At 46.8% G+C, this 27,550-nt stretch overlaps 1 protein-coding gene and 1 long non-coding RNA gene across 3 annotated transcripts in view; one reads left to right on the top strand and one right to left on the bottom strand.

Annotated features, from left to right (window-relative positions):
• The window catches only part of LOC311426277 (transcription factor RFX3-like), a 201,563-nt gene that overhangs the window by 9,577 nt on the left and 164,436 nt on the right, over positions 1–27,550 (bottom strand). For both annotated transcript variants that reach the window (XM_084502539.1, XM_084502540.1), the window contains 2 exons: positions 12,995–13,092; positions 7,428–7,577 (listed from right to left, as the gene is read on the bottom strand). In XM_084502539.1, coding sequence (XP_084358665.1) covers positions 7,428–7,577; positions 12,995–13,092 — 248 coding nt within the window. The remainder of the gene's footprint in view (positions 1–7,427; positions 7,578–12,994; positions 13,093–27,550) is intronic.
• The window catches only part of LOC311426428, a 271,970-nt gene that overhangs the window by 139,172 nt on the left and 105,248 nt on the right, over positions 1–27,550 (top strand). The gene's annotated exons all lie outside the window — the stretch shown is intronic.

Raw genomic sequence — 27,550 nt, 5'->3', positions numbered from 1 at the left:
CGGGACTTGCTCAAACACCTTGATGTCTTTCTTGTAGTGAGGGGCCCAAAACTGAACACAGTACTTGAGGTGCAGCCTCACCAGAGCTGAGTACAGGGGGACAATCACTTCCCTAGTCCTGCTGGCCACACTGTTTCTTATACAAGCCAGGATGCTGTTGGCCTTCTTGGCCACCTGAGCACACTGCTGGCTCATGTCCAACCAGATATTGACCAATACTCCCAGGTCCTTCTCTGCCAGGCAGCTTTCCAACCACTCCTCTCCCAGCCTGTAGCGCTGCTTGGGGTTGTTGCGCCCCAGGTGCAGGACCCGGCACTTGGCCTTGTTGAACTTCATACAGTTGGCCTCAGCCCATCGGTGCAGCCTATCCAGATCCTCCTGCAGAGCCTTCCTACCTTCAAGCAGATCGACACACACACCTAACTTGGTGTCATCTGCGAACTTACTGAGGGTGCACTCAATGCCCCTCATCTAGATCACTGAGAAAGACATCGAAGAGAACTGGACGCGATACCAAGCCTTGGGAGGGCACTACTCGTGACTGGCAGCCAACTAGATCTAACTGCATTCATCATGACCCTTTGGGCCTAGTAACCCAGACAGCTTTTTACCCAGCGAAGCGTATACACATCCAAGCCACGAGCAGCCAGTTTCTTAAGGAGAATGCTGTGGGAAATGGTGTCAAAAGCTTTAGTAAAGTCTAGGTAGACAACATCCACAGACCATCCCTCATCTAATGACAGATCAACTTCTCATGGAAGGAGATCAGGTTAATCAGGCAGGACCTGCCTTTCATAAACCCATGCTGACTGGGCCTGACCACATGGTTGTCCTCATCACACACAATTCCTTCTCTGATCACAAGCAAAATGTCTGATGGGACACCTTCCCTAGTTGGCTCACTCATCAGCTGTGTCAGGAAGATATCTTCCACATATATAGAATCACAGAATCATTAAGGTTGGAAAAGACCTCCAAGGTCATCTGGTCCAACCATCCCCCTACTACCAATATCACCCACTAAACCATGTCCCTAGGCACCACATCCAACGTTTCCTTAAACACCCCCAGGGACAGTGACTCCACCACCTTCCTGGGCAACACGTTCCTATGCCTGACTACTCTTCCTAAGAAGAATTGTCTTCTAATTTCCAACCTAAACTTCCCCTGGCACAACTTGAGACCATTCCTTCTTGTCCTATCACTAGTTATCTGTGAGAAAAGGCTGACCCCCAGCTCCCCAAAACTTCACAGAATCACAGAATCACAGAATCACAGAATTTCTAGGTTGGAAGAGACCTCAAGATCATCGAGTCCAACCTCTGACCTAACACTAACAGTCCCCACTAAACCATATCCCTAAGCTCTACATCTAAACGTCTTTTAAAGACTTCCAGGGATGGTGACTCCACCACTTCCCTGGGCAGCCTGTTCCAATGCCTAACAACCCTTTCGGTAAAGAAGTTCTTCCTAAGATCCAACCTAAAACACCCCTGGCGCAACTTTAGTCCATTCCCCCTCGTCCTTTCACCAGGCATGTGGGAGAACAGACCAACCCCCACCTCGCTACGGCCTCCTTTAAGGTACCTGTAGAAAGCGATAAGGTCGCCCCTGAGCCTCCTCTTCTCCAGGCTGAACAAGCCCAGCTCCCTCAGCCGCTCCTCGTAGGACTTGTTCTCCAGGCCCCTCACCAGCTTCGTCGCCCTTCTCTGGACCCGCTCAAGCACCTCGATGTCCTTCTTGCAGCAAGGGGCCCAAAACTGAACACAGGACTCGAGGTGCGGACTCACATGAGCCGAGTACAGGGGGACAATCACCTCCCTAGCCCTGCTGGTCACACTGTTTCTGATACAAGCCAGGATGCTGCTCGCCTTCTTGGCCACCTGAGCACACTGCTGGCTCATATCCAACCAGATATTGACCAATACTCCCAGGTCCTTCTCTGCCAGGCAGCTTTCCAACCACTCCTCTCCCAGCCTGTAGCGCTGCTTGGGGTTGTTGCGCCCCAGGTGCAGGACCCGGCACTTGGCCTTGTTAAACTTCATACAGTTGGCCTCAGCCCATCGGTGCAGCCTATCCAAATCCTCCTGCAGAGCCTTCCTACCCTCAAGCAGATCGACACACACACTTAGCTTGGTGTCATCTGCAAACTTACGGAGGGTGCACTCGATGCCCTTGTCCAGATCATCGATGAAGATATTAAAGAGTACTGGCCCCAGCACCGAGCCCTGGGGAACGCCACTAGTGACTGGCCTCCAACTGGATTTGACTCCATTCACCACGACTTTTTGGGCCTGGCTATCCACCCAGTTTCTAACCCAACGAAGCATACGCCAGTTTCTTGAGGAGAATGCTGTGGGAAATGGTGTCAAAAGCCTTGCTGAAGTCAAGGTAGACAACATCCACAGCCTTTCCCTCATCCACCAAACACGTCACTTTGTCATAGAAGGAGATCAGGTTCGTCAAGCAGGACCTGCCTTTCATAAACCCATGCTGACTGGGCCTGATCACCTGGTTCCCCTGCAAGTGCCACATGATGACTCTCAAGATAATCTGCTCCATGAGCTTCCCTGGCACTGAGGTCAAACTGACAGGCCTTTTTGTGTTGATGTATTTATAAAAACATTTTTTTTATCTTTAACGGAAGTAGCCAGATAGAGCTCCAGATGAGCTTTGGCCTTTCTAATTTTGTCCCTGCACTGCCTCACAACATCCTTATAGTCCTCCCTAGTGGCCTGCCCACTTTTCCAAAGATGATAAACCCTCTTTTTTCTCCTAAGCTCAAGCCACAATTCTCTGTTCATCCAGGCTGGTCTTCTTCCCCGACAGCTCGTCTTTGGGCACGTGGGGACAGACCATTCCTGTGCCATTAAGATTTCCCTCTTGAAGAGCGCCCAGCCTTCCTGGACTCCTCTGCCCTTCAGAACCGCCTCCCAAGGGACTCTACCAACCAGCGTCCTTAGCAGCTCAAAGTCAGTTCCTTTCAGGTAGTTGTAGAGAGCAATAAGGTCTCCCCTGAGCCTCCTCTTCTCCAGTATAAACAACCCCAGTTCCCTCATCCGCACCTCATAAGACTTGTTCTCTAGACCTTTCACCAGCTTTTTTGCCTTTCTCTGGACACTCTCCAGGACCTCAATGTCTTTCTTGTAGTGAGGGGCCCAAAACAGAACACAGTACACAAGGTGTGGCCTCACCAGAGCTGAGTACAGGGGGACAATCACCTCCCTAGTCCTGCTGCCCACTCTAGCCCTGACACAAGCCAGGATGCCGTTGGCCACCTGGGCGCACAGCCAGCTCACGTTCAGGTGAGCCTCGACCAACACCCCAGATCCTTATCCTCTGCACAGCTTTCCAGCCACTCTGCTCCAAGCCTGTAGCGCTGCATGGGGTTGTTCTGACCAAAGTGCAGGACCCAGTATGTAGCCATGTTGAACCTCATCCGGTTGGCCTCTGCCCATTGACCCATCCTGTCCAGGTCCCTCTGCAGGGCCTTCCTACCGTCTGGCAGATCAACACCCCCCCCCACCCCCAACTTGGTGTTGCCTTCAAACTTATTGAGAGTGCACTCAATTCTCTAATCGAAATCATCATATAAAGAGGATGGGCCCCAACACCAACCCCTGGGGAACACCACTCAGGACCAGTCACCAGCTGGATTTCACTCCATTCACCACCACTCTCTGGGCCAGGCCATCCAGCCAATTTTTAACCCAACAAAGAGTATACCTGTACAAGCCATGGGCTTCCAGCTTCTCCAGGAGAGTATTATGGGAGACCATGTCAAAGGCTTTGATGAAGTCTAGGTAGACTACGTCAACAGCCTTTCCCTCATCCACCAAGCAGGTTACCTGGTCATAGAAGGAGATGAGGTTGGTCAGGCAGGACTTGCATTTCATGAACCCATGCTGACTGGGCCTGATCCCCCGGCTGTCCAGCACATGCTGTGTGATTGCATTCAAGATGACCTGTTCCATCACCTTTCCTGGCACCGAGGTCAGGCTGACAGTCCCGTAGTTCCCTGGGTCCTCCTTAGCCAGGAAGGGGACCCGTAGAACCGCTGTATTGGACTTCTGGAGGGCTGACTTTGAGCTGTTAAGGACACTGGTTGACAGGGTCCCTTGGGAGGTGGTTCTGAAGGCCAGAGGAGTCCAGGCCAGAGGAGTCCAGGAAGGCCTGGCACTCTTCAAGAAGGAAATCTCAATGGCACAGGAGCAGTCTGTCCCCACGAGCCGACGTGGAAGAAGACCAGCCTGGCTGAACAGAGAATCGTGGCTTGAGCTTAGGAGGAAAAAGAGGGTTTACAATCTTTGGAAAAGAGGGCGGGCCACTCGGGAGGACTATAAGGATGTTGCGAGGCAGTGCAGGGACAAAATTAGAAAGGCCAAAGCTCATCTGGAGCTCAATCTCGCTACTGCCTTTAAAGAAAACAAAAAATGTTTTTACAAATACGTCAACACAAAACAGAGGACTAAGGAGAATCTCCATCCTTTACTGGATGAAGGGGGGAACTTAGTTACAAGAGATGAGGAAAAGGCTGAGGTGCTTAATGCCTTCTTTGCCTCAGTCTTTAGTGCCAAGAGCAGTTGTTCTCTGGACACCCAGTACCCTGAGCTGGTGGAAGGGGATGGGGAGCAGAATGTGGCCCTCACTATCCACGAAGAACTGGTTGGTGACCTGGTACGGCACTTGGATGTGCACAAGTCGATGGGGCCGGATGGGATCCGCCCAAGGATACTGAGAGAACTGGCGGAGGAGCTAGCCAAGCCGCTTTCCATCATTTATCAACAGTCCTGGCTATTGGGGGAGGTCCCAGTCAGCTGGCGGATAGCAAATGTTATGCCCATCTACAAGAAGGGCCGGAGGGTAGACCTGGGGAACTATAGGCCTGTTAGTTTGACCTCAGTGCCAGGGAAGCTCATGGAGCAGATTATCTTGAGAGTCATCACGTGGCACTTGCAGGGGAAGCAGGTGATCAGGCCCAGTCAGCATGGATTTATGAAAGGCAGATCCTGCTTGACGAACCTGATCTCCTTCTATGACAAAGTGACGTGTTTGGTGGATGAGGGAAAGGCTGTGGATGTTGTCTACCTTGACTTCAGCAAGGTTTTTGACACTGTTTCTCAAAACATTCTCCTCAAGAAACTGGCTGCTCGTGGCTTGGACTGGCGCATTCTTCGTTGGGTTAGAAACTGACTGGATAGCCGGGCCCAAAGAGTCATGGTGAATGGAGTCAAGTTCAGTTGGAGGCCGGTCACTAGTGACGTCCCTCAGGGCTCAGTACTGGGGCCAGTACTCTTTAATATCTTTATCGATTATCTGGACGAGGGCATTGAGTGCACCCTCAGTAAGTTCGCAGATGACACCAAGCTAGGTGCGTGTGTCGATCTGCTTGAGGGTAGGAAGGCTCTGCAGGAGGATCTGGATAGGCTGCACCGATGGGCTGAGGTCAACTGCATGAAGTTCAACAAGGCCAAGTGCCGGGTCCTGCACCTGGGGCGCAACAACCCCAAGCAGAGCTACAGGCTGGGAGAGGAGTGGTTGGAAAGCTGCCTGGCAGAGAAGGACCTGGGAGTATTGGTCAATATCTGGTTGGATATGAGCCAGCAGTGTGCTCAGGTGGCCAAGAAGGCGAGCAGCATCCTGGCTTGTATAAGAAACAGTGTGGCCAGTAGGTCTGGGGAAGTGATTGTCCCCCTGTACTCAGCTCTGGTGAGGTTGCACCTCGAGTACTGTGTTCAGTTTTGGGCCTCTTGCTACAAGAAGGACATCGAGGTGCTTGAGCGAGTCCAGAGAAGGGCGACGAAGCTGGTGAGGGGCCTGGAGAACAGGTCCTACGAGGAGCGGCTGAGGGAGCTGGGCTTGTTCAGCCTGGAGAAAAGGAGGCTCAGAGGCGACCTTATCGCTCTCTACAGATACCTCAAAGGAGGCTGTAGCGAGGTGGGGGTTGGTCTGTTCTCCCACATGCCTGGTGAAAGGACGAGGGGGAATGGACTAAAGTTGCGCCAGGGGTGTTTTAGGTTGGATCTTAGGAAGAACTTCTTTACTGAGAGGGTTGTGAGGCATTGGAACAGGCTGCCCAGGGAAGTGGTGGAATCACCATCCCTCGAGGTCTTTAAAAGACGTTTAGATGTTGAACTTGGCGATATGGTTTAGTGGAGGACTTGTTAGTGTTAGGTCAGAGGTTGGACTCGATGATCTTGAGGTCTCTTCCAACCTAGACGATTCTGTGATTCTGTGATTTTGTGAAATAACTTTGCTGCAGTGTTAAAGATGAGCTTTGTACAGTGGCCAATTGCTGGCTGGCTTAAGGCACGTGTTTGAGGGTCTCTGACCAATTGCATGACAGATTCAGGAACGTGAACAGTGTTTGGGGCTATGGGGAATGTATACGTAGTGGAGAAAAATTGTAGTAAACATCTCCAGTTCAATAGCCATTGTGAGTCCATGTCTTTCATCCGTTCATCCCACCGAAGCTCTGTCTGGGAAACTGTGTCAGTTGTGATGAGTGTAGAGCTTAGAGAGGCCGTTTGCTGGGTGGATAGCATCACTCCCTGTTTGAGCTGGCAAAGCTCCCACACAAACTGTCATGCAAACTGTGGTTTCACACCACACCCTGACTGACACGCCACACCTTGATTGCCGCACTCCTGGTCACTCATGCTCCCTAGGGGCTGCCTTTGTACTTGTGGGAGGGTGTGGGGGGGGTGGCCACCCCTGCTCCTGGCCCTTCCCAAGCCTTGCCAGCTGCTCTTGTGAGGGCTGCCAGCTCCTGGCAGCTCTCTCCACTCCCATGGCTCTCTCCACTCCCTGGGGTTTCCTCGATGCAGGAACCCCACTGCATGGAGGAAGAAAGAGGTAAAAGGGAAACCTTTTTTTATACTTAATGAAAAATAATAAGTTCATCTTTTACAGATTTCTGGAAACTAGTACTAACCAGTTACTTAGGAAAGGTGGGAAATTTAAACACAAACAGTTGAAGAAAGTATATTAATGACATCATCTTTGAAATAAAAATTAATTTAATGAAACAATCTCTACTAGAAATAGTGCTGTTCGATTAATATTTTTATGGAAGATCAGAAGCTATGCTATTGTCCAAATTTTCATATTTATGCATCATTCATGATGTCCATTCTAAGACCACATATACTCTATACTTTCATTTGCACCAAATGAAAATTGGCAGAATTTATGGTCTGAAAGATAAGAAGTCTTCAGAGACAATGGAAACAGATAATGGCTCTGAGCTTCTACTTAAGGCTAAAGTGTAAGTTGGTAAGTTTCAACTGAATCACTGCATATACAAAAATCAGGAAAATGTTCTCACTTTGCTTTATTGATGGAATAATAAGAAATAGTAACAACAACAAAAAAATGGGGGGGAAATACATTTTTTAAAAAGTCTGTTGTTTAAAGCTAGAGTTTACCTGGACATTGGCAAAATCAACACGGTTGAGATCACTGAGCATCTGGTTGATCTGAGAAGTGTTCTGAAGCACAGCCCGAGCTGCCTGAGCCAGGTGATTAAGAGATGTGTATCTTCGCAGAGTCTGGGCAAAGGCACTTACAGTGGCAATCTATGAAAAAAAATCCATTTATCTCAGATCAGCTCTCAGATGTTGCAATTCACATATAATACAACGAATACAGTTTTTTCTATTCTTTTTTTTTATTTTTTAATGCTGTACTGGGTCTGGCTGAAATGTTAACTTTCCCGGCAGCAGCCCATACAGTGCCGTACTCTGCACTTGTAGCTGGAACAGCTACAAAGTAATCGGGAGAGGAGCACAGGCCCTCAGCCTCTGGAGACGACTCCTGGCAGCTATGAGAGAAACATATCCCCATAAGGAAGATATTGTATATCACATAGGCAAGTGGACCACTATGGATAAAGGTCTCCAGAATCTGCGGGAATTAGCTGTGCGGGAGATGATTTATAGTGATTTGGACAATGCCCAGACACCTCAAGACCCCGATGAAGTCCGGTGCACAACATCCATGTGGCGTAAATTTGTGCGGAGTGCACCATCAGCACATGCCAGTACCCTGGCAGCAATTCGCTGGGAGGAGGGGATGGGACCAACAATCACAGAATCACAGAATCACAGAATTTTCTAGGTTGGAAGAGACCTCAATGTATGATGTGTCCTGCCAGCTTCAACAATATGAAGACAATCTCTCTGCTCCGCTACAGTCTTGTGTCTCAGCTGTGGAGAAACTGTCTAAAGGACTTGACAAGCTCGTGGAACAAGTATATTCCCCCTCATTTAGACAGAGTGATACTTCAGCCACTAAGAATCAGCATTCGCCTGCTCAAGAGAGAGAGTACCCAAGACGTACACCACGTGGCACCTTGTGGTTTTATCTGCGTGACCATGGGGAAGATATGAGGAAATGGGATGGTGTACCTACTTCAACCCTAGCTGCTCGGGTACGTGAACTGAAAGGAAATACAGCAGCAAGAAGAGGGGCTCCTAAGAGAAATGCTGCTCCAGTTTCTATTGGGCAGTACCCCAGAGGCAGTAGAAGAGCTGATGTTATTCTTGACCCTGATGAAGGGACCTCTACCTCTCATTTGCAAGAATTAAGTGGCAGACACTCCAGCCAGGACTAGAGGGGCCCTGCCTCTGGCCACGTGGAGGAGAGGGATAACCGGATTTATTGGACTGTGTGGATGTGATGGCCTGGCACATCAGAACCACAAGAAAACAAAGCTTTAGTGGACACTGGCGCACAATGTACCTTAATGCCATCAGGCTACCAAGGGACAGAACTCACCTGTATCTCTGGAGTGACAGGGGGATCCCAACAACTCTCTGTACTGGAAGCTGAAGTGAGTCTAACTGGGAATGAGTGGCAAAAGCATCCCATTGTGACTGGCCCAGAGGCTCCGTGTATCCTTGGCATAGACTATCTCAAGAGAGGGTACTTCAAGGATCCAAAAGGATACCGGTGGGCTTTTGGCATAGCTGCTTTGAGCACAGAGAAGATTAGGCAGCTGTCTACCCTGCCTGGCCTTTCAGAAGACCCTTCTGTTGCAGGATTGCTGAAGGTTGAAGAACAACAGGTACCAATTGCGACTACAACGGTGCACCGACGGCAATATCGCACCAACCGAGACTCCCTGATTCCCATCCATGAGTTGGTTCACCGACTGGAGAGTCAGGGAGTAATCAGCAAGACTCGCTCACCCTTTAATGGCCAGTACGAAAGTCTAATGGCGAGTGGAGGCTAACAGTGGACTATCGAGGCCTGAATGAAGTCACGCCACCACTGAGTGCTGCAGTGCCGGACATGCTAGAACTTCAGTACGAACTAGAGTCAAAGGCAGCCAAGTGGTACGCCACAATTGATATTGCTAATGCATTTTTCTCCATCCCTTTGGCAGCAGCATGCAGGCCGCAGTTTGCTTTCACTTGGAGGGGCATCCAATACACCTGGAATCGGCTGCCCCAGAGGTGGAAACACAGCCCTACCATTTGCCATGGACTGATCCAGTGTGCACTGGAGCAAGGGGGAGCTCCTGAGCACCTTCAGTACATTGACGACATCCTCGTGTGGGGCAACACAGCAGAAGAAGTTTTTGAGAAAGGGAAGAAAATAATCCAAATTCTCCTGAAAGCTGGTTTTGCCATTAAACAGAGCAAGGTCAAGGGGCCTACACAGGAAATCCAGTTCTTGGGGGTAAAATGGCAGGATGGATGTCGCCATATTCCAATGGATGTGATCAATAAAATAACAGAAATGTCTCCGCCGACTAGCAAAAAGGAAATGCAAGCTTTCCTAGGCCTCGTGGGATTCTGGAGAATGCATGTGCCAGGCTATAGTCAGCTTGGGAGTCCTCTATATCGAGTGACTCAAAAGAGGAACTATTTTGAGTGGGGCCCTGAGCAACAACAGGCCTTTGAACAAATCAAACAAGAAATAGCTCGTGCAGTAGCCCTTGGGCCTGTCCGTACTGGACCAGCTGTGCAAAATATACTGTACACTGCAGCTGGGGAGCATGGCCTCACCTGGAGCCTTTGGCAGAAAACCCCAGAAGAAACTTGAGGTCGACCTCTGGGCTTCTGGAGTCGGGGCTATCGAGGATCAGAAGCCAATTACACCCCAACTGAAAAAGAAATACTCACAGCATATGAGGGTGTTCGAGCTGCTTCAGAAGTTGTGGGTACAGAGGCACAGCTCCTCTTGGCACCGCGGCTACCTGTGTTACATTGGATGTTCAAAGAGAAAATTCCCACTACACACCATGCAACTGATGCTACGTGGAGTAAGTGGATAGCGTTAATTACACAGCAGGCTCGAATGGGAAAACCCAATCGCCCAGGAATCCTGGAAGAGATTATGGACTGGCCGGAAGGCAGAGATTTCGGAGTGCCAACAGAAGAGGTAACCCATGCTGAAGAGGCACCACCATACAATGAGTTGCCAGAAGACAGAAAGCAGTATGCGTTGTTTACTGACGGATCCTGCCGTGTGATAGGGAGCCATCGGAAATGGAAAGCTGCTGTGTGGAATCCCATACAACAAGTTGTGGAAGCCATGGAAGGGGAAGGTGAGTCGAGTCAGTATGCAGAAGTAAAAGCCATACAACTAGCCCTAGACATCGCCGAAAGAGAAAATTGGCCAGTATTGTATCTTTATACTGATTCATGGATGGTGGCAAATGCTCTGTGGGGGTGGCTGCAGCAATGGAAAGAGAGCAACTGGCAGCGCAGAGGTAAACCTATCTGGGCTGCTACCCTGTGGCAAGATATTGCTGCCCGGGTAGAAAACCTGGATGTTAAAGTACGTCATGTAGATGCCCACATGCCCAAGAGTCGCACTACTGAAGAACATCAGAACAACGAAGAAGTGGATCAAGCTTCGAAAATTGAAGTGGCTCAGGTGGACCTAGACTGGGAACGTAAGGGTGAGCTGTTTGTAGCTCGATGGGCCCATGAAACATCAGGACATCTGGGGAGGGATGCCACTTACAGATGGGCTCATGATCGAGGGGTGGACTTGACCATTGAGGCCATCACACAGGTTACCTATGAGTGTGAGACCTGTGCTGCAATCAAGAAAGCCATGAAGGTAAAATCTCCCTGGAACAGGGGGAGACGGCTAGGGTTTCAATATGGTGAGGCCTGGCAAATTGACTATATCGGACCACTCCCAAAAACTCGCCAAGGAAAACGGTACATACTCACCATGGCAGAAGCAACTACTGGGTGGCTGGAAACATACCCTGTAAACCATGCCACGGCCCGAAACACTATCTTGGGCCTGGAAAGACAAGTATTGTGGCGTCATGGTACACCAGAGAGAATTGAGTCTGACAATGGGAGTCATTTCCGAAACAATCTTGTTACCTCCTGGGCAAAGAGGCATGGTATTGAGTGGGTGTACCACATCCCTTATCACCCACAAGCCTCTGGGAAGGTTGAGAGGTACAATGGACTGTTAAAGACTATGTTACGAGCATTAGGTGCTGGGACGTGGAAACAATGGGACACAAATCTACCAGAAGCCACTTGGCTAGTTAACAATAGGGGGTCTGACAGCCGTGCTGGTCCTGTCAAAACAAAACCCCTACACACTGTGAAAGGAGCTAAAGTTCCCGTAGTGCATATAGGAAGGTGGATGGGGAAGGCAGTGTGGGTTGCTCCTGCCTCGGGAAAAGGCAAACCCACTCGTGGGATTGTCTTCACCCAAGGACCGGGGTATACCTGGTGGGTCATGCAAAAGAATGGGGATATCAAGTGTGTGCCTCAAGGAGATTTGACATTGAGAGAAAACTAATCTGTAATCTAAGTTATATGTTGAAGGAAGATGCTGTAGGATCAACGACAGGTCAACTTTGCAAGGAGCCGGGCAGTGCAACAAGGACTTGAGCTAAGCTGGTGCTGGTGTCCAGACATCCAACTCCACCTGCCTTGAGTGGCCACTTTGGCAGATGAAGACCTAATCATCAACAGTTCTTATGAACATTTTCCAAGAAAGACCTATGGAATGAAAAGATACACCTGCCTATTAATCCTGTTCTGTTAAATCCTTGTCCTGTTAAAGGACAAGGAATAATGATGAGAATGCTTGTATGCTAAAATATGGGGATCTGAGTGTGACACAACTGTTATGGAATAAGGGGTGGAGGTTGTACTGGGTCTGGCTGGAATGTTAACTTTCCCGGCAGCAGCCCATACAGTGCTGTACCCTGCACTTGTAGTTGGAACAGCAGTGGTATCACACCAGTGTTGTGTCTGCTGTTGAGCAGCAGTGGCACAGCATTGGGCCTTTCTCTAACCCTCCTAGGGGGTGGGCAAAAAGTGAGAAAGAAACATCACCAGGGCAGCTGACCTAAACCAATCAAAGGGATATTCCATACCATGTGATGTCACACTCAGCAATAAAAGGTGGAAACAGGAAGAAGAGGGGAGGGGTGGGCTCTCGTTGAGAAGACGTCGGTCCTCCTCTCGAACACCGGCTGCGTGCGTTGAGGCCTTGCTTCAAGGACGTGGTCAATCATCGCTCATTTGTGGGAAGTAGAGAGTAATTTCTTTCCTCTGCACTTCCATATAGCCTTCATTTATTTTGTTTGTTTGTTTTCCTCCCTTCTTTTTATTTTTCCTTTTCCCCTCCCTTTTCCCCTTTCCCTTTTTCTTTCCCCTTAGTTAAATTGTTTAGTTCATGGTAGTCTTTATTTAATTATTATAATTATTTCCCTTTAATTAAATTATCCTTATCTCAACCCGTGAGTTGTTCTTTGCTTTACTTCTCCCCCTCCTTATCTAAAGGAGGGGGAGTGAGAGAGCGGTTGTGGGGTTTAGCTGCCCAGCACGGTAAAACCACCACAAATGCAAAAGAAAATGATTTCCAGTCCTGTGTTTCATGTTTGAAATTCAACTTAAATGACACTTAGCATAGAAGTTAAAATGTTATTACTTTTAGATTTTAAATGACATTCAGTGTACATTTGCATAAAGTAATGAAAAGTGCAGTAAGCTTTGTTTACCTTGGTTTCTATCATTCTCTGTGGAATATTGTTCATGGCACTGGAAAGCCAACCTTCAATGCTTTTTGCAAAATTGCGAATGGCTTGGGTCAAGGCACCTAAACATTAAAGAACAAAAATACAGTGAAAAATGTAGCAAGTTAACTCTCTTGAAATCGCTTGTATCCTCAGTATTTAAATATTCCACACTGAGATATGCTGCATTTATTGGCTCAGAGACTTATCCAATCTACGTTTGGATCCCTCCCAATACAAAGAAGGATGTTGATAAACCGGAGCAAGTTCAGCAGAGGGCCATCGACATGATCAGGTAGCTGGAGCACATCCCCTATGAAGAGAGGCTGAGAGAACTAGGCTTGTTCAGCCTGAGCAAAAGAAAGTTTTGGCGAGCCTAATAGCAGCCTTTCAAAACCTACAAGGTCAGCAAGAAGATGAAATAAGACTCTTCACAATGATGCATGGCAGGGGGGTGATACACATCAGACATAAATTGAAACAAGAGAGTTTTCATAATTCTCTATCAAAGAATAATCCAATGGCATTCCTTGGGAATACGGCATTCCATATAACATCTCATAAGGTGAGATACCCATTTCACTATGGGGCATAGTCCTAATATTCAATAATGCCAATGGAAAACATTTTATCCAAGACAGTTGGGTTTCAATCATTAATTTAGCCAATTGTTGTTTAATTGTTTGATTCATTCTCTCAACTCATCCTGAACTTTGTGGATGCCATGGAGTATGGTATTCCCATTTAATGCCTAGGGCTGTGGTTTAGTCCCGTAACACCTTAGATGTGAAACGTGTCCCATGGTCAGTGGACCTGTTAAGGTAGAAGTCCAAGGTCCCTGTCAATCCTGCCTGCAGCCTAAGACAATTTCTTTCTGACATCAGGGGCCAATTGCCCTAGAAAGAGGCTAGCCAATTGCCTCTGTTTGTATTCCGAAGCCAGGTCCAAATTCTTTTTGTTTGTTTGTTTGTTTTGTTTTCACAGAATCACAGAATTGTCTAGGTTGGAAGAGAAATCAGAGGCACGAATCAGATGAACACATTTCTCAAAATCTTTAGTCACAGGAGGAAAACTGCACCAAAACTTCAGCCCTGGATATGGGGAGAGCAGACTTCACAGCACTCAGGGAACTAGTTAGTAAGGTCCCCTGGGAAACTGCTTTTGAAGACATCGAGCTCCATCAGTCCTGGTCATTTTTGGAGTACCACCTCTTAAGAGCACAGAAACAGGCAATTCCAAAAAGTTGGAAGTCAAGCAGGTGGGGCAGAAGGTCATTTTGGCTGAGCGGGGATCTTCTTCTAGAACTTAGGTGGAAATGCCTGCCATTGCAGTTGTGAATAAATTACTACTTTACTGAGATCCTCGCCTGAGCCTAAGTTATTGGCTACGGAGTGCTTCTCACACTGTTGACCCAGAACCAGGGAAAGAGAAAACCCATTCCTTGATGATAATAAAAACAAAAGAATATCCAAAATTGATACCAATTCGGCAACTACTGACTCGATTGGAAATGAAAACACGAATCAATACCATGAAAAAGGAAATGGGGGATTGTGAAATATGTTCATCTGATTCGTGTCAATATGGAACAATGCTAGGGCCTCATATTGAAATGTGACCTTCTGTCTTACATACCCTTGTATAAATAACCACAAGTCCAAGAGAAACAGAGTGGTTAGTGTATATAGTTCTTGTATCTTGCAAAAGAAGGGTCTAGCAGTTCGTGTCGATAGAGGGTTAGAAGGGTAAACCTTGAGACTCGAGTCTGGGAGATAAGAGAATAGGGGGGAGTTTCTTGAGATAACTGCTGACTACTGCACGAGACACAACTTTCTGACATCTGGCCCAGAGACTACTAAATAAGGAGGGGGGGGAAGCTGAAGAATGACCGAAGGACAAAGCCTGGGAGGAAGACTACGAGCCTTCAGTATGAGCGACCCCCAGAGGGACCACGGAGACTGATATGCATGCGTCCGTGGGATGGTTCGGGTCCCGGGAAACTAATTATAATAACCCTGCCTTTTCCAAAAGTGGTGATGAATATGTATTAGCCTAGGAGCATAAAAACCAGACGCCTGATGTAACTGGTGTGCTTCTTGGTGGAGCAGAGACTCCCTGCACACCCAGCGCTGTTTGCCTACCTCTATTCGTTTAATAAATTGTAAACTTTGATTGTAACCCTATTTGGGACTTAGCCATTTATTACAGGAGCACCTTTCTCAGAGGAGGAAAAGGATTTTTGCCCAGGATTTGGGCTCTTGGGTCAGGCTCAAAGGATGATGACACCAATGAATTATTCTTTAAGGAATATAGCTGAGACAATCTCCCAGCCTGTAGTGTTGCATGGGGTTATTTCATTGAAAATGCAAGACTTGGCATTTATCATTGTTAAACTTCATGAGGATCCCATCAGCTCATTTCTCCATCCTTTCCAGGTCCCTCTAACCTCCAGCCTATTGAACACTCTCCACCAATATCTGCAAACTTGATGAGAGTGCACTCTGTTCCATCTACCAGGTCAATAATGAAGACCTTAAACAATACTGGTCCCAGTACTGATTCCTGAAGGACCCCACTAGCTACTGGCACCCAGCTGGACTTTGCAACACTGATCACAGAATTGTTTAGGTTGGAAGGGACCTCTTGAGATCATCTACTCCAACCCCTCTGCTCAAATCAGGGTCACCCAGAATAGGTTGCTCAGGGCCTCCATTAAGAAAGAAAAGCTGGGTTATTGTCATTGGTGACAGCCTTCAGAGGGGAACAGACGGCCCAATATGCCAACCAAACTCACCTCCTATAGAAGTTTGCTGCCTCCCTGGAGCCCGAGTTAAAAGTGTTACAAGAAAACTTCCGAGCCTGGTGGTACAGCCCTCGGATTATTATCCATTATTGTTTTTTCATGTAGGCAGCAATGAAGTTGCGACAAGAAGTCCAAGGGCCATCAAAAGAGACTTCAGGGCCTTGGGATGATCGGTTAAGGGATCAGGAGCACAGGTAGTGTTTTCTTCTATCCTTCCAGTTGCAGGGAACGATACTGGAAGAAACATGCAGACTCACCTTATCAAAACCTGTCTCCAAGGCTGGTGGCACAGGCAGATTGTTTGTTTGTTGTTGTTTTTTTATCATGGGATGGTCTACACGACACCAGACCTGCTGGCATGTGATGGGATGCACCTTTCTCAAAGAGGGAAAAGGATTTTTACTCAAGAGTTATCAGGGCTGATCGAAAGAGCTTTACGCTAGAGTTGAAGGGTATAATGGATAAAAACAGGCTTGCTGGTGATAAGCTATGGGATGGCACGCCAAAATTTGAGGGACTGCATGCTAGCGAGATCCTTTAGTCTGCTCCACAAGGTGCTGGGTATGCTGAAGCACATTTGAAATGTCTCTACACCAATGCACACAGCATGAGGAACAAGCAAGAGGAGCTAGAAGCCTTGGCTCAGTCCCAGAGCTATGACATCATTGGCATAAGAGAAAGCTGGTGAAAAGAGTCCTGTGACTGGTATGTTACGGTGGACGGTTATAGGCTCTTCAGAAAGGATAGGCAGAACAGATGAGGCAAGGGGGTGGCACTGTATGTAATGCAGGGGCGGGACTATACAGAGCTTACAACTGGCGATGATGAGGATGAGAGCCTCTGGGTAAGGATTAAGGGACAAGCAAATGAAGTGGATGTTGCTGTGGGAGTATATTACAGACCACCTGGACAGGATGACGACACTGATGAATTATTCTTTAAGGAACTGAGAAATACTTCTAAATCAGCTGTCCTTGTCCTTATGGGGGACTTCAATCTGCCAAATGTCAACTGGGAATAACACTTGATACCAGCAGGTCCAGGAGATTCCTAAAACACGTTGATGATAACTTCTTGGTACTGGTACTGAACGAGCTGACTAGGAAAGGAGCCCTCCTAGACTTGCTGCTTGTAAACAGGGAGGGTCTCGTGGGTGAAGTGGTGATTGGCTTCTTCGCCTCTGTCTTCAATGCTGATGATGGGCCCTGGGACCCCAGTTACCCTGAGTTGGAGGACCGTGACTATGGGAACGATAAAATCCCAGCCAACCCTGAACCTGTGCGGGACCTGCTGCTCCAGCTGGATGTATACAAGTCTCTGGGGCCCAATGGGATTCATCCCAGGATACTCAAAGAGCTGGCTGATGTCATCGCAAAACCTTTCTCGATTACTTTTCAACGGTCTTGGGAATCTGGAGAGGCCCCAGTTGAATGGAAGCTGGCAAACTTCGTTCCAATTTTCAAGAAGGGCAAGAAAGAAGACCCTGGTAATTACAGGCCTGTCAGTTGTAATCTTTTTGGATTTCAGCAGAGCTTTCAATACTGTTTCTCACAGTATCCTTCTGGACAAAATGTCCAGCATTCAGCTTGATAAAAACAATATGATGTGTCAACAATTCTCTTTATTTTTAATTAAAGTTAATTAAAATTAACTTAGTCCTTTCTCCAGATCATTTATAAAAAAAATAAAGAAAATTATTTTCAATTATCTTAAAGTTAATTTTAAAATTTGATTTATTAAATCAAAATTTTAAAAAATAATGCATTAAATTAAAAAATTAAAAATTTCAAAAAATAATTTTCTCTTTATGTTATTTTTTTTTCCTCTTAAACTCCTTCATATTTTTTATTCTACTGAACAAAATGTCCAGCATACAGCTAGATAAAAACATAATAAGTTGGGTGAATAATTGGCTGACGGGTAGGTCTCAAAGGGATAAGGTAAATGGGGTTACATCAGGCTGGCAGCCGGTCACCAGTGGGGTCCCCCAGGGCTCCATTTTAGGGCCAGTTAAATGTGTGAATACAAAAAGGAGGACCAGAGAAAACATAGGTCCGCTACTTGATGGGGATGGTCACCTCACAAACAAGGACATAGGCAAAGCAGAGATGTTTAAAGCCTTCTTTTCCTCTGTCTTCGATGCCGATGATGGGTTTCAGGACCCTGGGTGCCCTGAGTTGGAGGACCGTGATGGTGGGAATTATAAACTCCCAGCCAACCCTGAACGTGTGCGGGATTTGCTACTCCACCTGGATCCATACAAGTCCATGGGTCTGGATGGGATTCATCCCAGGGTATTCAAAGAGCTGACTGACGTCATCGCAGGACCTCTCTCAATTATTTTTCAACGGTCTTGGGAATCTGGAGAGGTCCCAGTAGACTGGAAGCTGGCAAATGTTGTGCCAATTTTCAAGAAGGGCAAGAAAGAAGACCCTGGTAACTACAGGCCTGTCAGTCTCACGTCAGTGCCTGGTAAAATTATGGAGAAGATTATCCTGGGAGTTACTGAAGCACACCTGGGGGACAGCGCAGTCATAGGTCACAGCCAGAATGGGTTCATGAGGGGTAGGTCCTGCCAGACAAATTTGATTTCCTTTTATGATAAGATCACCCATCTAGTCCATCAAGGGAAACCAGCTGATGTGATCTTTTTGGACTTCAGCAAGGCTTTTGACACAGTTTCCCATAGGATCCTTGGACTCAAAGGTTTATAGTACATGGGGTTACATCAGGCTGGTGGCCAGTCACTAGTGGGGTTCCACAGGGCTCCATTTTGGGGACGGTTCTCTTTACTGTTTTCATAAATGACTTGGTTGAAGGACTTGAAGGTATACTGGGTAAGTTTGTGGACGACACTATATTGGGAGGAACAGCTGACTCCCTCGAGGTTAGAGTGGTCTTTCAGAGTGATGTCGACAAGTTAGAGGGCTGGGCAGTCACCAACAATATGAAGTTTAACAAGAACAAGTGCTGTATTCTGCACCCGGGAAGGGGCAACCCTGGCTATACGTACAGACTAGGGGATGAGAGGCTGGAGAGCAGCCCCGTAGAAAGGGATCTGGGGGTTGTGGTCGACAGCAAGTTGAATATGAGTCAAAAGTGTGCTCTGGAAGCCAAAAGGGCCAACCATATCTTGGGGTGCATCAAGCACGGCATTGCTAGCCAGTCAAGAGAAGTGATTGTCCCATGCTACTCTGCGCTGGTGTGGCCTCACCTTGAGTACTGCATACAGTTTTGGGTGCCACAATATAAGAAGGACATAAAACCATTAGAGAGTGTCCAAAGAAGTTCTGTGAAGATGGTGAGGGGTCTAGAGTGAAAGACATATGAGGAGCGGCTGAAGGCACTTGGATTGTTCAGCCTGGAGAAGAGGAGACTGAGGGGAGACCTCATCACAGTCTACAGCTTCTTCACAAGGGGAAGCGGAGGGGTAGGTGCTGATCTCTTCTCACTGGTGACCAGCGATAGGACCTGAGGGAACATCTTGAAGCTGTGTCAGGGCTGGTTGTATATTAGGAAAAGGTTCTTCGCTGAGAGGGTAGTCGGGCATTGGAACAGGCTCCCCGGGGAAGTAAGTGGTCATGGCACTGAGCCTGCCAGAGTTCAAGAAGTGTTTGGTCAATGCTCTCAGACGTACTGTCTGATATTTGGGTGGTCCTTTGGGGACCCAGGAGTTGGACTCAATGATCTTTGTGGGTCCCTTCCAACTCGGGATATTTTATCATTCTATGATTATTCGCATCCTCCCTTCAGGTATTTATACACATTGATAAGATCCCCCCTGAGCCTTCTGTTCTCTAGGCTGAACAGTCCCAACTCTCTCAGACTCCCCTCATAGGATAGGTGCTCCAGTCCCTTAATCATCATTATTAATCATCTTTGCTGGTGTCTTTCCAGTATATCCATGCCTCTCTTGCACACTGAGGAGCCCAGAACTGGATACAGGACTCCAGGTGTGGGCACACCAGCACTAAGTAGAGGGGAAGGATCACCTCCTGTGACTGGCTGGCAATGCTTTGCCTAATGCAATGCAGTATACAATTAGCCTTTTTAGTGTCAAGGGCACACTGCTGGTTCACATTCAACTTGGTGTCCAGCGGGACTCCCTGGGCCTTTTCTTCCAATCTGCCTTCCAGCTGGGTGACCCCCAACATGTACTGGTGCATGAGGTCATTCCTCCCCAGGTGCAGGACTTGTCACTTCTCCTTGTTGAAGTGCATGAGGTTCCTGTCAGCCCATTTCTCCAGCCTGTCCAGGTCCCTCTGGATGGCAGCATGATCCTCTGGTGTATCAACCACTCTCCTAGTTTTGTGTTGTCTGCAAAAATGCTGATGGTGCATTCTGCCTCATTGTCCAGATCATTAATGAAGAAGTTGAATGGGATTGGACCCGGTGTGTACTCCTGGCCCTGGACTGGCCTCCAAATAGACTTTGTGTCACTCCGTGCTACTGTGACCTCCTCTTTGAGGATGGAGGACTGCTTGGGAAGCAGTATCCACCTGAGCAAGTAGAGCAAAAGCATCTTTGCCAACAGGCTGGCCAACCTGGTAAGAAGAACTTTATAATAGGAATGATAGGGGAGGGATGGACATCAGTCAAGTGGGGTTTCCTATCCACAGAATGGGTAGGAAAGCAAAGAATGTTAGGTAAACAGGAGAGAACTCATAATCAACAAAATGAGGCTAAAAGGGGCCCACTTCCAGCATATGAACAGAAGGAAATGTCAGGATAACAGCATTATTGAAAAGCTCTCATGCCCTTTTGGGGAAATAAGAGTGGGTGCCTCTTTGAAGTGCCTGTACAATAATGCATGCAGCGTGCGGCAGAACAGGAGGAATTAGAAGTCTGCGAGCAGTTGCAAGGCTATGATCTCAGGGATCAAAAATATTGTGCAGCACTGGAGTGTTGCAATGGATCAATTTAGGAAGCCTCTTTAGGAAGGACAAGCCAGGAAGACTCTTTGTGAGAGAGGAACTGGAATGCATGGACCTTCTCCTAGGGATGGATGATAAGCCAGATGAGAGCTTAGGGGTTAGGGTTAGACAGCAGATGAATGTGGGTTATCTTGTGGGTGTCTGATACAGACTGCCTGATCAGAAAGAAGTTGATGAGTCCTTCTTCAGGCATCTGCAATAAGCCATGTGTTTGCAGGCTCTGGTTCTCGTGGGAGACTCGAACCACCCCAATATCTGCCAAAAGTCAAAGTACAGGGAATACTGTAAACAATGTGTTAAACTTATTTAGTTCTTTAAGGAAAATATCTTTTTTTTTTTTCTTTTTCTTTTTTTTTCTTGAAAAATACTATGTAAAACATATAATGTGATCTTTTTCACCTCATCATATAACAGGATGACCTGTTTTAAAAATAAGTATGGAAAGAAGCACCTCAGTGGCAACTTGATTTCAGAAAACAAAAAAAAAGTATTGAGCAATGAAGAAAGAGGAACTATAGCTATAAATGAAGAGGAGCTCTAAATTCTACAGAAATAGTATTCCCGCTTTTTAGCTAAACTATGTTGTTAGAGGACAGTGACGTACAGAGTGATCATGAAATTCTGAGGAATTCTGAAAACAATACATTAATTCAAAAAAAATGTGTTGTCCTCTGTCCTTTAAACAGTGGTTAACACACCCAGCCATTACCAAATGGTGTAGCAAAAAAAGTTACAAGGAGAAAATTTATTTTTGGATGAACATTCAAAAAGCTCAGGTTCTCATTTGAAATCTCTCTTGTACTCAAATCTCACAAATAACAAGATTTTGTAGTCTTTCCTGTACTTGTATTTGCTGAAAGCAAGAAATACGATGTGAAAATATGTTGAACATAACTTCTCTGTCTGGGATAGGAACTCCCAAACAAGTTCGTTACTGTCCATCCTGATGCTTGTGAAGAGATAAAAAGGCCATTCTCAGGGAAAAGGTTTTATTGCCAGTAATACACAGTGGCTCTGGTCTTTTGCTTGAATCATCATATAATAATCAGCTTTACTCCTGACTCAAGTACAGTCTGTTTGACTTGTTTTTAAACAAAGAAAATTGGCTTTTTTCCTACACAGTATTTTTTATTCATTACAGGGGCACTAAAAAGTTTTCACAAACATTTTGACTGACAAAAACTTACTTAGAGCTTCTTTTTTTAAAACAAAAACAAAAACAAAAACAACAAAACAAAGTTTTTCCTCATTGCTAATTTATTTTATGGTAATATTTATTAGGAAGTTGTGTGACAGTAAATTTTGGGGATTTTTTTTTCAAAATAAAAACACTTAAAATCAGGAAAAGGAAAAAAAGCTGAAACAAAAATAGAATTATCAGTTTATATATTTACTAAATTAAACAAATTTTCCCATTTTTTGGCCAGCCGCAGTTGGTACTTTTCCCAATTATCCAGAAAAAAAAAAAAAAAAAAAAAGGCCTCTCTATGATGGGGTATTTCTACAAAGTAATGCTTGCAAATACTTTCCTGAGTTGCTTCTTAAAACATAGCTCTCTGACATATGGTCTGATTTTTGGGTGATCCTGTGCAGACACAGGAATTGGACTTGGTGATCCTTGTGGGTCCTTTCCAACTCAGGATATTCTCTGATTCTAGGTTTCATCTTGATATTAGAAAGGAATTTTTAACAGTGAGAACAATCAATCACTGAAACAGTCTCCCCAGGGGTAAATTCCCCATCACTGAAGTTTGTCAAGATGCAACTGTGTGTGATAGATCATAGAATCATAGAATGGTCTGGATTGGAAGGGACCTTAAAAATCATCTAATTCCACCCCCCTGCCATGGGCAGGGACACCTCCCGCTAGACCACGTTGCTCAAAGCCCCATCCAACCTGGCCTTGAACACTTCCAGGGATGGGGCATCCACAAGTTCTCAGGGCAACCTCTTCCAGTGCCTCACCACCCTCACAGTAAAGAATTTCATAGAATATCCCAAGTTGGAAGGGACTCACAAGGATCATCGAGTCCAACTCCTGGGTCCCCAAAGGACTACCCAGAAAATCAGACCATGGGTCTGAGAGCATTGTCCAAACACTTCTTGAACTCTGGCAGGCTCGTTGCCATGACCACTTCACTGGGGAGCCTCTTCCAGTGCCCAACCACCCTCTCGGTGAAACACCTTTCCCCACATCCAGTCTGAACCACCCCTGTCGCAGCTTCAAGCCGTTTCTTCAGGTCCTATCGCTGGTCACCAGAGAGAAGAGATCAGTGCCTGCCCTTCCGCTCCCCCTTGTGAGGAAGCTGTAGAACACCATGAGTTTTCCCATCTCTTCTTCTCCAGGCTGAACAAACCAAGTGTCTTCAGCAGCTCCTCATACATCTTCCCCTCCAGACCCTTCAACATCTTTGTAGCCCTCCTTTGGACATTCTCTAACAGTTTTATATCTTTCTTATACTGTGGCGCCCAAAACTGCACACAGTACACGAGATGAGGCCACACCAGCGCAGAGTAGAGTGGGACAATTACTTCACTTGAGCAGTTAAGCCATTAGTTCTTGTCCTATCCCTACAGTCCCTGATAAATATGATCTCATCTAATCTAGGACCCCTTATCCCACACAAAAAGTTTAGCACTGATGACCTTTGAGGTCCCTTCCAACCTGGACTGTTTTATAATCACGCGGCACTTGCAGGACAACCAGGCGATTGGTTGTCCAACCAGTGGTTGGACATGGGGTAATGGGTATAAATTGAACCACAGGAGGTTTCATTGCCATATAAGGAAGAACTTCTTTATGGTTGGGTTGACAGAGCACTGGAACAGGCTGCACAGAAAGTTTGTGAAGTCTCCTTCTCTGGAGATATTCAAAACCTGCCTGGATGCAATCCTGTGTAACATGCTCTAGGTGACCCTGTTTGAGCAGGGGGGTTGGACTAGATGATCTCTGGAGGTCCCTTCCAACCTCAACCATTCGGTCATTTTGTGATTCTGTGATTTGACACTATTCCACATGATATCCTTCTCTCTAAAATAGAGAGACATGGATTTGACGGATGGACCATTCGGTGGGTAAGGAATTGGCTGAATGGTCAACGACTCGATGTCCAGGTGGAGATCAGTTGGAGGGAAGGGATGCCATCCGGAGGGACCTGGACAGGCTTGAGAGGTGGGCCTGTGCGAACCTCATGAAGTTCAACAAGGCCAAGTGCAAGGTCCTGCATCTGGGCCGGGGCAATCCCAAGCACAAATACAGGCTGGGCGGAGAATGGACTGAAAGCAGCCCTGAGGAGAAGGACCTGGGGGTGTTGGTGGATGAGAAGCTCAACATGAGCCGACAGTGTGTGCTTGCAGCCCAGAAAGCCAACTGTATCCTGGGCTGCATCAAAAGAAGCGTGGCCAGCAGGTTGAGGAAGGTGATTCTCCCCCTCTACTGTGCTCTCGTAAGACCCCACCTGGAGTACCGTGTCCAGCTCTGGGGCCCCCAATGTAAGAAGTACATGGACCTGTTAAAATGAGTCCAGAGGAGGGCCACGAAGATGATCAAGGGGCTGGAGCACCTCTCCTATGAAGACAGGCTGAAGGAGTTGGGGTTGTTCAGCCTGGAGAAGAGAAGGCTCCGGGGAGACGTTATAGCGACATTACTGTACCTAAGGGGACGCCTACAGGAAAGCTGGGGAGGGACTCTTTGTTAGGGAGTGGAGTGATAGGACAAGGGGGAATGGCTCTGAACTAAAAAAGGGTAGATTTAGATTAGACATTAGGAAGAAGTTCTTTACTCTGAGGGTGGTGAGGCACTGGAAGAGGTTGTCCAGAGAGGTTGTGGATGCCCCATCCCTGGAAGAGTTCAAGGCCGGGTTGGATGGGGCTTTGTGCAACCTGGTCTAGTAGGAGTTTCCCTGCCCAGGGCAGTGTGTGTGTGGGGAGGGGTTGGAATTAGATGATCTTTAAGGTCCCTTCCAACCCAAATCATTTTGTGATTCTATGATTCATAATTTCTCATAACTGCATTACTATTACTTCTACTTATATTCTAATATACATCTTGGAGTACATTTGCTTTTTTTTTTCTTTTCTTAAGCGCCTCCCCTCAAAACCTCCAACAACAACAACAAAGCTGATTCAGCAAAACATTTAAGCATTGGGCTCTTAAAATACATTTAACTGCTTGTCTTGGAGTACTTGCTCAAAGTTCATCCCTACTAAATTAAGAATTGGCTGATATGATTTTGCTGAATTAGGACTTTTATACACATCTCTCTCTATAACTTGAATCTTTATTACAGAATCACAGAATCACAGAATCACAGAATCACAGAAGGGTTGAGGTTTGAAGGGACCTCTGGAGATCATCTCGTCCAAACCCCCTGCTCAAGCAGGGCCGCCTAGGGCAGCTTGCCCAGGACCATGTCTAGGCAGATTTTGAAGATCTTCAAGGAGGGACACTTCACAACTTCTCTGGGCAACCTGTTCCGGTCACCCTCAGAATAAAGAAGTGTTTCCTAATGTTCAGACAGAACTTTCTTTGTTTCGATTTGTGCTTATTGCTTCTTGATATTTCACTGGACAAAAGAGCCTGGTTCTGTCTTCACAGAATCACAGAATCACAGAATTTCTAGGTTGGAAGAGACCTCAAGATCATCGAGTCCAACCTCTGACCTAACACTAACAGTCCCCACTAAACCATATCCCTAAGCTCTACGTCTAAACGTCTTTTGAAGACTTCCAGGGATGGTGACTCCACCACTTCCCTGGGCAGCCTGTTCCAATGCCTAACAACCCTTTCGGTAAAGAAGTTCTTCCTAACATCTAACCTAAAACTCCCCTGGCTCAACTTAAGCCCATTCCCCCTCGTCCTGTCACCAGGCACGTGGGAGAACAGACCAACCCCCACCTCGCTACAGCCTCCCTTGAGGTACCTATAGAGAGCGATAAGGTCGCCCCTGAGCCTCCTCTTCTCCAGGCTGAACAAGCCCAGCTCCCTCAGCCGCTCCTCGTAGGACTTGTTCTCCAGGCCCCTCACCAGCTTCGTCGCCCTTCTCTGCACCCGCTCGAGCACCTCGATGTCCTTCTTGTAGCGAGGGGCCCAAAACTGAACACAGTACTCGAGGTGCGGCCTCACCAGAGCTGAGTACAGGGGGACGATCACCTCCCTAGCCCTGCTGGTCACACTGTTCCTGATACAAGCCAGGATGCCGTTGGCCTTCTTGGCCACCTGAGCACACTGCTGGCTCATATTCAGCTGACTATCCACCATCACTCCCAGGTCCTTCTCTGCCTGGCAGCTCTCCAACCATTCCTCTCCCTGCCTGTAGCTCTGCTTGGGGTTATTGCGCCCCAGGTGCAGGACCCGGCACTTGGCCTTGTTGAACTTCATGCAGTTGACCTCAGCCCATCGGTGCAGCCTATCCAGATCCTCCTGCAGAGCTTTCCTACCCTCAAGCAGATCGACACACGCACCTAACTTGGTGTCATCTGCAAACTTACTGAGGGTGCACTCAATGCCCTCGTCTTCTTTATACCCTGAGATATTTTTTACATATGAGACTACCCCCGAGCCTCCTTTTCTCTGTGCTACACAGTCCCAACTCCCTCAGCCAACTAGACTTCACGCCACTGACCACCACCCTCTGGGCCTGGCAGTTCAGCCAGTTTTCAGTCCACCTCACTGTCTGCTCATCCAGCCCATACTTTTAACAGCTTCTCTATGAGGATCTACTGGAAGACAGAAGTCATTAGTTATAGAAAGCAATTATGTAATTTCTTTACTGTTTTTAGTGAAATGAGATACATATTTAATTTTGATGCTTGGATATAGTTAAGCCTTCTAGGAGGCTTAGTCTAGTTAATTTTTTAAGCTTTGCTTAAAATTTTAAAAGTTAGGTAGAGTTTATATGACTTTTACTTTGCTATTTCTTAGCTTTTCAGATGAAAGATGGAGATTAGCTAGTGCTATGCAGATGTTTGTTTTAAACAAATAGGTTCTAAACATAGTGGTCTAATATGCGTTGAACTTGATTCATATGAACTACTGAGCACTGTGACAGAATGAGGATTTTTAACCAGTTAGTGGCACAAAGCATATGTTATGATATTTCGATTCTAATCACTAAATTCAGTGACCTGCAGGGGTCTTCTGCATTTTAATTTCTACTGCAAACATAAATAATCAAGAAGGTTTTAGTGTTGATACACAAGCAAGAGTCTGCAGTTATTACTTTTTTTCTGCAAACTTACATATAAGCAATAAACGTAGATGTTTTATTTACTGTGCATCTTTTCTGTAGTAATTTCAGTCTTCATCATGTGGTAACACTAGCCTTTATTTCCTTGCTTGATAATACCTTCTACAAAGTAATGCTTACAAATATTTTCCTGAGTTGCTTCTTACAACATTGCTAGCAGAGGCAGCCAACAGATGCAGCACTTTGCTCAGAAGGTTACACAGAAGGGGGCCAGAAACTTTGCAGAGAATTGCATCCATGTCCTAAGCAATGCTGTTAATGCATTGCAGGGCACCACCTCCAGCTGTTGGAGCAACTATCCCTACAATATCAGAGGCCTCAATCCAGACCGAACTCCCAAGGGAGAATGCAGCTCTCAGGGTACAAGGAGTGCCTGGGGTCTCTCACTGAGGCTGGGGCAGAGGGAGACAGTCTCCTTGCCTGCAGAAGGTGTGCAGCAGTACAGGATCTGTGCTGCCGAGGAGGTGCGGGAGGAGGTCAGCAGATTGTGTAGTGTCAGAGATGATAAGAAAGAGATTGAACAGTTCATCTCCAAGACCCTGCAGCCTGAACCCCT

The sequence above is a fragment of the Aythya ferina genome (assembly GCF_964211825.1).
Source record: "Aythya ferina genome assembly, chromosome: W".
Classification (NCBI taxonomy): domain Eukaryota; kingdom Metazoa; phylum Chordata; class Aves; order Anseriformes; family Anatidae; genus Aythya; species Aythya ferina.
Note: the sequence above shows the minus strand (reverse complement) of the source record. Positions and strands in the feature narration are given on the sequence as shown.